Source organism: Suricata suricatta, chromosome 10 (genome assembly GCF_006229205.1).
Source record: "Suricata suricatta isolate VVHF042 chromosome 10, meerkat_22Aug2017_6uvM2_HiC, whole genome shotgun sequence".
In the NCBI taxonomy this organism is placed as follows: domain Eukaryota; kingdom Metazoa; phylum Chordata; class Mammalia; order Carnivora; family Herpestidae; genus Suricata; species Suricata suricatta.
In genome coordinates this window covers 95,539,479-95,552,150 of record NC_043709.1, presented here as the reverse complement: position 1 = coordinate 95,552,150, position 12,672 = coordinate 95,539,479, and the positions used below count along the sequence as shown (strand labels likewise).

General features: G+C 38.2%; 1 protein-coding gene across 1 annotated transcript in view; it reads right to left on the bottom strand.

Moving 5' to 3' along the window:
• The window catches only part of LOC115305313, a 65,601-nt gene that overhangs the window by 13,011 nt on the left and 39,918 nt on the right, over nucleotides 1–12,672 (bottom strand). Inside the window, exon 4 of the mRNA XM_029955554.1 lies at nucleotides 5,195–5,266. Within this exon, the coding sequence (XP_029811414.1) occupies nucleotides 5,195–5,266 (72 nt within the window). The remainder of the gene's footprint in view (nucleotides 1–5,194; nucleotides 5,267–12,672) is intronic.

Here is a 12,672-nt window from a genome sequence, read left to right as displayed (position 1 = left end):
GGTTCATCCCCCTGCCCAAAACACCTCCAGGAACCCTCAGTTTGTCCTCTGTATTTAAGAGTCTCTTATAGTTTGTCTCCTTCTCTGTTTTTATCTTATTTTTGCTTCCCTTCTCCTATGTTTATCTGTTTTGTTTCTTACACTCCACATATGAGTGAAATAATATGATACTTGTTTTTCTCTGATTATTTTGCTTAGAATAATATACCCTAATTTCATCCACGTTGTTGCAAGTATTAAGATTTCATTCTTTTTGATTGTCAAGTAATATTCCATTACATATATATACCAATTCTTCTTTATACATTCATCAGTAGATGGACATTTGGGCTTTTTTCCATACTTTGGCTATTGTCAGTAGTGTTGCTATAAACATTGGGGTGCATGTGCTCCTTCTAATCAGCATTTTCGTATCCTTTGGATAAATACCTTGTAGTGCAGTTTCTGGGTCGTGAGGTACTTCTACTTTTAATTTTTTGAGGAACCTCCATAATGTTTTCCAGATTGGCTGCACCTGTTTGCATTCCCACCAGCAGTGCAAAAGGGTTCTGCTTTCTGCACATCCTCACCAACATATGCTTATTTCCAGAGTTGTTCATTTTAGCCATTCTGACAGCTAGGAAGTGGTATTTCACTGTGGTTTTTTTCTGTATTTCTCTGATGGTGAGTGATGTTGAGCATCTTTTCATGTGTCTATTAACCATCTAGATGTCTTCTTAGTGTCTATTCATGTCTTTTGCCCATTTCGTCATTGGATTGTTTTTTGGGTGTTGAGTTTGACAAGTTCTTTATAGATTTTGGATACTAACCCTTTATCTGATATGTCATTTGCAAATATCTTCTCCCATTCTGTCACTTGCCTTTTAGTTGTGCTGATTGTTTCCTTCACTGTGCAGAAGCTTTTTATTGTGATAAGGTCCCATGGTTCATGTTTGCTTTTGTTTCCCTTGCCTCTGGAGATATGTCAAGTAAGATGTTGCTATGGCTGAGATCAAAGAGGTTGTTGTCTGTTTTCTTCTCTAGGATTTTGATGGCTCCTGTCTTATGTTTAGGTCTTTCATCCATTTTGAGTTTATTTTTATGTATGGTGTAATAAAGCGGTCCTGATTTATTCTTCTGTCTGTCACTGTCCAGTTAACCAAAGACCATTTGTCTTTTTTCCATTGGATATTCTTTCTTGCTTTGTCAAAGATCAGTTAGTTAGCCATATATCTGTGATTTTATTTCTGGGCTCTCTATTCTGTTTCATTGATCCATGTGTCTCTTTTTGTGCAAGTACCATACTGCCTTGATGAAAACAGTTTGTAATAAAGCTTGAAGTCTGTAATCGTGATGCCTCCAGCTTCAGTTTTCTTTTTCAACATTACTTAAGCTATTCGGGGCCTTTTCTGGTTCCATACAAATTTTAGGATTGTTTGTTTTAGCTCTGTGAAGAATGCTGGTGTTCTTCGGTAGGGAATGCATTGAATATGTAGATTGCTTTGGGTACGATCAACATTTTAACATTATTTGTTGTTTCAATCCAAAAGCATGGAATATTTTTTCATTTTTCTCTGTCTTCTTAAATTTCATTCATAAGCTTTCTATAGTTTTCAGTGTATAAATTTTTTACTCCTTTAGTTAGGCTTATTCCTAAGTATCATATGGTTTCTGTTGCAATTGTAAATGGGATTTTTTGGTTTCTCTTTCTGCTGCCTCATTATTGGCATATTGAAATGAAATAGATTTTTGTACATTGATTTGATATCCTGAGACTATTCTGAATTAATGGATCAGTTCTCACAGGTTTTGGTGGACTCTTTTGTGTTTTCCCCATAGACTATCATGTTGTCTGCAGAGTGAAAGTTTGACTTCCTCCTTATTGACTTGGATGCCTTTTGTTTCTTTTTGTTGTCCAATTGCTGAAGCTAGGACTTCCAACATTATGTTGAATAACAGTGGTACAAGTGGACATCCCTGTCATGTTCCTGATATTAGGGGGAAAGCTCTTAGTTTTTCTCCATTGAGAATATTAGTGGTGGGTCTTTCATATATGGCATTTATGATCTTGAGGTATGTTCCTTCTCACCCTACATTCTTGAGGGGTTTTATCAAGAACAGATGCTGAATTTTGTCAAATGCTTTTATTAATGTGATGTATCACACTGATTGATTTGCAGATATTGAACCAGGCCTGTGTATCCCAGGAATAAATCCCACTTAATCATGGTGAATAATTTTATCCAATGCATTTTTGGGTCCAGTTGACTAGTATCTTGTTGAGAATGTTTGCATCCATGTTCATTAGGGAAATTGGTTTGTAGTTCTCCTTTTTAGTGGGGTCTTTGTATGGTTTTGGAATCAGGGTAATGCTGGCCTCTTAGAATGAGTTTGGAAGTCTTTCTTCCATTTGTATTTTTTGAAACAGCTTCAGAAAAATGTTTGGTAGAATTTTCTGGAAAGCCATCCTGCCCTGGACTCTTGTTTGTTGGGAGATTTTTGTTTACTGATTCAATTTCTTTGCTGGTTATGGATCTGTTCAAATTTTCTATTTTTTCCTGTTTCAGTTTTTGTAGTTCATATGTTTCTAGGAATTTGTCCATTTCTTCCATATTGCCTAATTTGTTGGCATATCATTGCTCATAATATCCTCTTATTATTGTTTGTATTTCTGCAGTATTGGTTGTGATCTCTACTCTTTCATTTGTGATTTTATTTATTTGGGTCCTTTCCTTTTTCTTTTTGATCAATTTGGCTAGGAGTTTATTAATTTGGTTAATTCTTTTGAAAGGACAAATTCTTGATTTCATAGATCTGTTCTCCTTTTTTAAAAATTTCAATATCATTGATTTCTGCTCTAATCTTTATTAATTCCATTCCTCTACTGGTTTGGGGCTTTATTTACTGTTCTTTATCCAGCTCTTTTAGGTGTAAGATTAGGTTATGTATTTGAGAGCTTATTTAATTCTTTTATTTTTAAAATTCTTTTGAAGTTATTTTTGAGAGAGAGAGAGAGACAGAGCATGAGTGAGGGATGGATAGAGAGAGAGAGAGGGAGACCCAAATCCATAGTAGGCTCCAGACTCTGAGATGTCAGCACAGAGCCTGATGTGGGGCTTGAACTCATGAACCATGAGATCATGACTTGAACCAAAGTGGGATGCTCAACTGACTGAGCCACGCACTGCCCAAAGAGAGCTTACTTGATTCTTTAGGAAGGCCTGGATTGCTATATACTTCCTTATTATGACTGCTTTTGTGGCATCCCAGATATTTTGGACTGTCACGTTTTTATTTTCATTGGCTTCCATATACTCTTTAATTTCTCACTTAACCCATTCATTCTTTAGTAAGATTTTCTTTAATTTCCAAGTGTTCCTCGTCTTTCCAAATTTTTTCTTGTTGTTGATTTCAAGTTTCATAGCATTGTGTTCTGAAAATATGGAAGGTATGATCTCAATCTTTTTGTATTTGTTGAGGGTTGATTCGTGACCCGGTATGTAATCTGTCCTAGAGAACTGTTCCATGTGCACTAGAGAAGAATGTGTAGTATACTATTTTAGGATGAAATCTTCTGGATATATCTGTTAATTCCATCCAGTCCAGTCCAGTGTGTCATTCAAAGCGATTATTTCCTCTGTTAATTTTCTGCTTACACGATCTATCCACTGCTGTAAGTGGGAGTATTGAAGTCCCCTACTATTATATTATTGTTATCAATGAGATTTTTATGTTTGTGATTAATTGATTTATATATTTGTAATCTTCCACATTGGGGGCATGAATATTTACAATTGCCAGGTCTTCTTGTGGATAGGGACCTTAATTATGATATAATGTCCTTCTTCATCTGTTACAGTCTTTATTTTAAAATCTAGTTTATCTAAGTTTGGCTACTCCAGCTTTCTTTTTATGCCCATTAGCAGGATAGATGTTCTTCATCCCCTTACTTTCAATCTGCAGGTGTCTGTAGATCTAAAATGAGTCTCTTGTAAGCAGCATGTAATTTGGCTCTTGTTTTCCTATCCATTCTGATACCATATGTCTTTTGATTGGAGCATTTAGTCCATTTATGTTTAGAGTTAATACTGAAAGATATGAATTTAGTGCCATTGCGTTGCCTGGAGAGTTGGTGTTTCTGGTGATGTTCTTTTTTTTTTTTTTTTCCCTAATATTTGTTGCTTTTGGTCTTGTTTTGTCTTGTCTTTTCTTCACTAAAAGAGTTCCCTTTAAAATTTCTTGCAGGTCTGGTTTAGTCATCATAAACCTTTTAGTTTTTGTTTGGAAAACTTTGTCTCTGCTTTTATTTTGAATGACAGCCTTGCTGGATAGAGAATTCTTGGCTGCATATTTTTGCAAATCAGCATGTTGAATATATCCTGTCACTCCTTTCTGGCCTGCCAAGTTTCTGTCAATAGGTCTACTGTTAACCTAATCTGTCTCCTTTATAGGTTAAGGAGTTTTTTCCCCCTTACTGCTTTCATAATTCTTTCCTTGTCTGTGTATTTTGTGAATTTGACTATGATATGCTTTGGTAATGATTGGTTTTTCTTGAATTTAATCCTCCCCAGATTAGGAAGTTTTCTAGTATAATTTTCTCACATAAAACTTCTGTGCTTTTCCCCCCTGTCTTCAATTTCTGGGACCCCTATGATTCGGATGTTACTCCTTTTTAATAAGTCACTGAATTCTCTCAGTCTTGTATCATGATATTTTGCCTTTGTTTCCCTCTTCTTTTATGCTTCATTATTCTCCATAATTTTATCTTCTATATCACTGATTCGCTCTCTCCTTTGTTCATTTTTTCTGTTGTGGCATCCATTTTGGTTTGCATCTTGGTTATGGCACTTTTAATTTGGGCCTGACCACATTTTATTTATTTTGTATCAGCACAAAGGAAATCTCTAGAGTCGTCTATGCTTTTTTCAACCCCAACTAGTATTCTTATTATTGTGGTTCTAAATTGTAATTCAGACATCCGATTTATGTCTGTGTTGATAGAGAGGCACCTGAGCAGCTCAGTCGGTTGAACATCTACTTTGGCTCAGGTCATGATACTGCATTTCATGGGTCTGATCTCTGCATCAGGCTCTATGCTGCCAGCTCGGGACCTGGAGCCTACTTCTGGTTCTGTGTCTCCCTCTCTCTCTCTGCCCCTTTCTCACTCACACTCCATCTCTCAATATATAAATTAAACATTTAAAAATTTTTATACCTGTGTTGATTAAATCCCTGGCTGTCATTTCATCTTGTTCTTTCTTCTGGGGTGAATTCCTTCCTTTTGTCACTTTGGTATAAGAAAAAATTAATAAAAATTAACATAAAAAATTAAAAGCAAAGTTAAAAAAAATCAAAGGAAGCTAGACCTGTGTTTGAGTCTCCTTGTTGAAAGAAGCTTGCTAGAAAAGTAAAGGGAAAGGAAAGAAAAAAATTAGAAAAAAATGAAAAATTAAAATATATGTAATAAAATAGAATAAAAATAAAGAACATGAAATCAGATAAAATTTTTTTAAATATAAAATAAAATAATAATATTTCTCTCTTTGTGTCCAAGAAGAAGAAAGAAGGTAAGAAAAAAGAAAACAATTTAAGCAAAAACAGAAGCCAAGAAAACAAACAAATAAATATACTAGCCAACAGAATGATGTCCAAATGAAGTTATATCTGATTTCCCCTAGAACTGAAACTATGAAGCATTCTATAGTTTGTACAGTAAGCAGGTGAATGACTTGCGCTGGTTTTCTGGGAGATGTGCTTGGAGGCCATATAGCTGGGTGGGACTTGGTATAATGGCTCTGTTCTCCACTAAGTGCTTAACTTACTGAGGTGGATCTCTGTGCATGTGCACATGCACGTGTGCAGGAGAGATGGAAATGGCTTCACCCAGCTCCCTAGTCTCTGGCGAAGGAACTTGCTCTCACTGACCCACATTCAAGCATGTCTCCTTTGTCTCAGTCCTCCGTCCACTCCCCACCTCCATCCTGTCCATGTCTAAGCTATTGACCTACCAGGCAACAACTCCCTCCAGAGTTTTATCTCAGATGGGGTTGTGTTTCAGAACCCCACATTTCTGAGATCCCTGCAGCTTGGACCCACACTGACTTTATGGGGGAGGGTCTCACTGAGCAATGGCTTGACCCAGAAAACGTTCTTATGATCACACAGTGGCAGAGGTTCAGAGATTATAGCAAATCATAACACATAGCTGATGCCAGGTTTTGCCATAATCTGGCTTCTTTTTCCCAATACCAGCAAATGTTCCTGCTCTCTGGGGTCTGCTGGGACCTTTGCTTGTGGGGAGGCAAAGGCACTCCCAACTTGGCATTTCTATATGGGGAACTGCTTCTCCCCATGTGGCACAAAGACCCTTTAAAATCTTAGGGATTCACCCTAGTTCCTCACTAGAGTATTGCCAGGCACTAAGCTCTGCAACTTCAGACACTGTGCTCCACTGTTTATAGAATCCTTGTGGCATTGAATCCCTCTCCTTTATCCCTGTCAGCAGTTTTGGAAAACACATTTCTTGTTTAGTACCCTGAAAGTGTTCTCAATCTTTCTCTTTCTTTCCTCTACCTATTTTCAGAGAGAGTGCTTTTCTTGTACAATCCCAATGTGCTACAGTTTGCCTCCTTTCTCATTCTTTCTGTCCTGTCTCGATGAAAATGATTCCCTAACATTTGCAGCTTTTCTCTCCTGCAATTCACCTCTCTACACCACATACCTTCCAAGTTCTGTGGCTCAAGTTAAGCACATTGTTGCATTAATTTTCATGTCAATTTCCTAGGTGTTCAAAATGTTTTGGTACTGATCTAGCTGCGTTTCAGGAACATAAACAAGTTCAGTTTCCAAGCTGCTCCTCCATCTTAACTCACCATCTCTTTATTTTTGATAGAGAGAGAGAGATTGGGGAGGAGAGGGAAAAAGAGAGAGAAAGAATCCTAAGCAAGCTGCATGGTGTCAGTGCAGAGCCTGATGTGGGGCTGAGTTTCACAAACCATGAGATCATGACCCGAGCCAAAATCAAGAGTCAGACACTTAACTGACTGAGTCATGAGGCACCCCAAAAAACTGGATTCTTTCAGTATTCCAGTTAGATCTAAGATTGGACTTCTGTGTCTCTCAGAATAGAATGTAACAACCAAAGAGACCAGTGAGACCTCAAAAGCAGGGATAACCACAGAAGAGGTGGAGAGCAAGACAGAGAAAGACATAAGTAATAAAAATGGAAAAGGAGACTAGGACAAAAAAGTGAACTTGGATAAGATTTATCACAACAGGAATTCAGATAGAAAATGTGGGTGAGGGAGGAGTCAAGATGGTGGAGAGGAAGGGAGGTCTGTAAACTTCCTATGCCCCATCTATCGAACTGAGAAGGACATTACTCTCATCTGCAAGAGCGGAAGGTGAAAATAGAGACTCCAGAAAGAAGACAACCTCAAAGATGCCTGAGTGAGTGGGTGCAAACTGGGGAGATTGGAAAATGGGCCAGCCCGAAAGGGGCAGGGGAGGTGGGAGCCCCAGCCCAACATGGGGAAAGGGTGCAGAACCCCTGAGAGACAAAGGGAAGAGAAAGAGAAACTGAAGATGCTCATAGTACTGTCTCTAGAGAAAAGATAAAGAACATTTGACTCTGCACGGAAAGAAAAACTCTCCATATATAACTGCTGGGTAGCCCAAATCCAGAACCTGGGTGACACAAGGGAAAAAAACAGCCTCCACTCCTGTGCCATTCCAGCAGGGAGTCAGTGGCCACAGTGGCGGCAGCTCCCGGGGCGCGCACTTCAGCCTCAGCTGCGGGAGTGGGAACATGCGCACCTTGCCTCTGGCAGCACAAATCCCTCCTGGGGCCGAGGGAAACTGCTCCCTCACCCTACGAGATCCCAGCTGAGAAGCCAGCCACCAAGGCAAGTACATCTCATCTGTGGTTGCATAAAAGTGTATGGACTAGGATTTTGAAATGAGGGGGGGCCTGTAAAATACAGGTTAGCTCAGCTGTGGCACAAGGAGATCAGACTGATTAGAGTGGCCTGCAGCACGTAGTTCCCATGGAGCTTGGGGTTCCGCCATTCATCCTCTGCAACCACCATGGTGGGGCCTCTGAGAGCAGCCCGTGAACCTACATACACCAAACCATGCCTATCCACGAGGGGGGACTGCAGCTTTTCTTTCTTTCCTTTTGTTGTACTTGTTTTTTATTATTATTACCTTTTTTACTTAAAAATTTTTTCTAATTTTTACTCCTTATTTTACTGTTTCCTTCTCCCTCCTTTATTTCTTCCTTTTGCCATCCAGATATATTCTCCCACATCTCATCCTTATCTCTCCCCTTAATTGGCTATGCACTTTTAGACTGTCCTTTGCTGCTTCTGCCCCCCTTTCTTTTTTTCTCTTCTTTTCTTCTCTTTTCTATCCATTTTCTTTCCTTCCTTTCCCTCTTTTAATTTGTTTGTTTGTTGGATTTGTCTGTGCTTTTGCCTGCTTCTGTTCCTGCTCTGTTTGTCTGTCTGTTTTCCTTCTCAGGACTACCCCAAGAAACAAACCAAAGGGTGCATGATGGTGAGTCCCAAATATCACTGAGTAGGGAAATAAAATAATCAAAGGCACATCAAGAGAAACTGAGACACCATTAAAAGAATATTTCCTGAAACGACAGGCCCTGGACAGTGAATAACCCCCCTTTAACAGAGCAATACTAACAGGTGCACAGTGCACAAAGAGCTTTCAAACTGACAAGAGACATAAAACTAGCAAAAATGACAAAATGAAGGAATTCTTCCCTGAAGAATCTCCAGGAAGAAGTCACAGCCACGGAACTGCTGATAACAGATCTTAACAACATACCTGAACAAGAATTTAAAAAACTTATCATAAAATTAATCGATGGGGTTAAAAAAAGCATCAGAGGAGCAAATGAGACAATGACTAGGAACACTGAAAAAAGGTGTGATGAGTTTAAAAAAAAGGCTATAAATGAGGTGAATAATAAAATGGAGGCAGCCACCTCAAGGATTGATGAGGCAGAGAGAAGCATAGCTGAATTAGAAGATATAGTTATAGCAAAAGCAGAAAGCTGAAAAAAAAAAAAAAGAAAAATTGATCCAGGAGCAGGAAAGGAGAATTTGAGACCTGAGTGATACAATCAAATGGAACAACATCTGTGTCATAGAAATTCCTGAAGAGGAAGACAGAGATAAAGATCCTAAAGGGATACTAGACCAAATTATAACAGAATTTCCCAAATCTGGGGAAAGACATAGACATTCAAATCCAGAGGCACAAAGAACCCCCTTAAGACGTAATTTGAATCGACCTTTGGGACGACATATTATAGTGAAACTGGCAAAATATAAAGATAAAGAGAGAATTCTGAAAGCAGCTAGGGAGAAAAGGGCCCTCACGTACAAAGGGAAACCTATCAGAGTGGTTACAGACCTATCTAATGAAACTTGGCAGGCCAGGAAGGAATGGCAGGAAATCTTCAATGTGATGAACAGAAAAAACATGCAGCCAAGAATCCTTTATCCAGCAAGCCTGTCATTCAAAACAGGAGAGATAAAGGTTTTCCCAAATAAACAAAAGTTGAGAGAATTCATGACCACCAAACCAGCCCTACAAGAAATCCTAAGAGGGACTCTATGAGGGAAATGTTGCAAAGAATACAAGGTGCCAGAGACACCACTACAAACATGAATTCTACGGTGAACACAATGATTCTAAACCCACATTTTTCAATAATAACACTGAATGTAAATGGACTCCAACCAAACGATACAGGATAGCAGATAGGATAAAAAAAACAAAATTCATCTATTTGCTGTCTACAAGAGACTCATTTTTGACCAGAAGACACCTTCAGGTTGAAAGTAAAGGAATGGAGAAATATCTATCATGTGACTGGAAGCCAAAAGAAAGCCGGACTAGCCATACTTATATCAGACAAACTGAACTTTACAGTAAAGGCAGTAACAAGAGATGAAGAAGGACATTATATAATAATTACAGGGTCTCTCCATCAGGAAAAGCTAACAATTATAAATATCTATGCACCACGTTCGGGAGTGCCAAATACATAAAACAATTAATCACAGACAGAAACAATCTTATTGATAAGAATGTGCTAATTGCAGGGGACTTTAATACTCTACTGACAGCAATGAATAGATCAACCAGAGAGAAAATCACTAAAGAAACGAACTGAATGACACTTTGGAACAGATGGAATTGACAGATATATTTAGAACTCTGCATCCTGAAGATAGGAAATGCACCTTCTTTTCGAGTGCACATGGCACATTCTCCAAGATGGATCACATACTGGGACATAAAGCAGCCTTCCATAAGTATAAATGAATAGAGATCATACCATGCACACTTTCAGATCACATTGCTATGAAAATTGAAATTAACCACAGGGAAAAGTCTGGAAAACCTCCAAAAATGTGGAGGTTAAAAACCACCCCACTAAAGAATGATTGGGCTAATCAGGCAATTAGAGAAGAACTTTAAAAATATGTGGAAACAAATGAAAATGAAAATACAACAATTCAAAATCTCTGGGATACAGCAAAGGCAGTCCTGAGAGGAAAATATATTGCAATCCAGGCCTATTTCAACAAACTGGAAAAAGCACAAATTCAAAATCTAACAGACCACCTACTGTAACTAGAAAGGGAGCAGCAAGAGCACCCCAAACCCAGCAGAAGAAAAGAAATAATAATGATCATGGCAGAAATAAACAATATAGAATCCAAAAAGACAGTCGAGCAGATCAATGAAACCAAGAGTTGGTTCTTTGAAAAAATAAACAAAATTGATAAACCTCTAGCCAGCCTCCTCAGAAAGAAAAGAGAGAGCACTCAGATAGACAAAATCATGAATGAAAAAGGCTCTATTACAACCAATCCCTTAGAAATACAAGCCATCATCAGACATTATATGAAAAATTATATGCCAACAAACCGGACAACACAGAAGAAATGGACAAATTCCTAAATGCACAGGCACTGCCAAAATTCAAATGGGAAGAGATAGAAAACATGAATAGACTGATAACCAGTGAAAAAATAGAATCCATTATAAAAAATCTCCCAATGAATAAGAGCCCAGGGCCAGATGGCTTCCCAGGGAAATTCTACCAGACATTTAAGCAGAGCTAATACCCATTCTTCTCAAACTATTCAAAAAAATAGAAATAGAAGGAAAACTTCCAAATATTCTATGAAGCCAGCATCACCTTGATACCCAAACCAGACAGAGACCCAGCAAAAAAAAAAAAAAAAAAAAAAAGAACTACAGACCAATATCCTTAATGAATACAGATGCAAAAATACTCAACAAGATACTGGCAAATCGAATTCAATAGCATACGAAAAAAATTATCCATCATGATCAAGTGGGATTCATTCCTGGGTTACAGGGCTGGTTCAATATTCACGAATCCATCAATGTGGTACATCACATTAAAAAAGAAAAGAAAAAAACCATATGATCCTGTCAATAGATGTAGAAAAGGCATTGGACAAAGTACAGCACCCTTTCTTAATAAAAACCCTTGAGAAAGTCGGAATAGAAGGAGCTTACCTAAACATTATAAAAGCAGTTCATGAAAAGCCCACAGCTAACATCATCCTTAATGGGGAAAAACTGAGAACTTTCCTCTGAGATCAGGAACACGACAGGGGTGTCCACTCTCACCACTGTTGTTTAACATAGTGCTGGAAGTCCTAGTGTCAGCAATCAGACAACAAAAGGAAATAAAAGGCATCAGAATTGAAAAAGAAGAAGTCAAACTTTAATTTTTCACTGATGACATGATACTCTACATGGAAAACCTGGCAGACTCCACCAGAAGCCTTCTAGAGCTCATCAATGAATTCAGTAAAGTTGCAGGGTACAAAATCAATGTACAAAAATTAGTTGCATTCCTATACACCAATAATGAAACAGCAGAAAGAGAAATCGAGAAATTGATCCCATTCACAATTACACGAAAAACCATAAAATACTTAGGAGTAAAACTGACCAAGATGTAAAAGAACTATATGATGAAAACTATAGAAAAGTTATGAAAGAGATTGAAGAAGACACCAAGCGATCGAAAAACATTCCATGCTCATGGATCGGAAGAATAAACTTGTGAAAATGTCATTACTACCCAAAGCAATCTACACATTCAATGCAGTCCCCATCAAAATTGCACCAGCATTCTTCCCAAAGCTAGAACAAGCTATCCCTTAAATTCGTATGGAACCACAAAAGACCTCAAATAGCCAAAGTAATATTGAAGAAGAAAACCAAAACGGGAGGCAGACTTTAGCCTCTACTACAAACCTGTCATCATCAAGACAGTATGGTATTGGCACAAAAACAGACAAACAGACCAATGGAATAGAATAGAGAACCCAGAACTGGGCCCACAAATGTGCGGCCAGTTAATTTTTGACAAAGCAGGAAAGAGTTCCGATGGGAAAAAGACTGCCTCTTTAATAGGTGGTGCTGGGAGAACTGGACAGCAACATGCAGAAGAATGAAACTAGACCACTTTCTTACATCATACACAAAAATTAACTCAAAATGGGTCAAAGACCTGAATGTGAGACAGGACACCATCAAAACCCTCAAGGAGAAAGTAGGAAACAACCTCCTTGACCTCAACTACAGCAATTTCCTACTTGACTCATCCCCAAAGGCAAG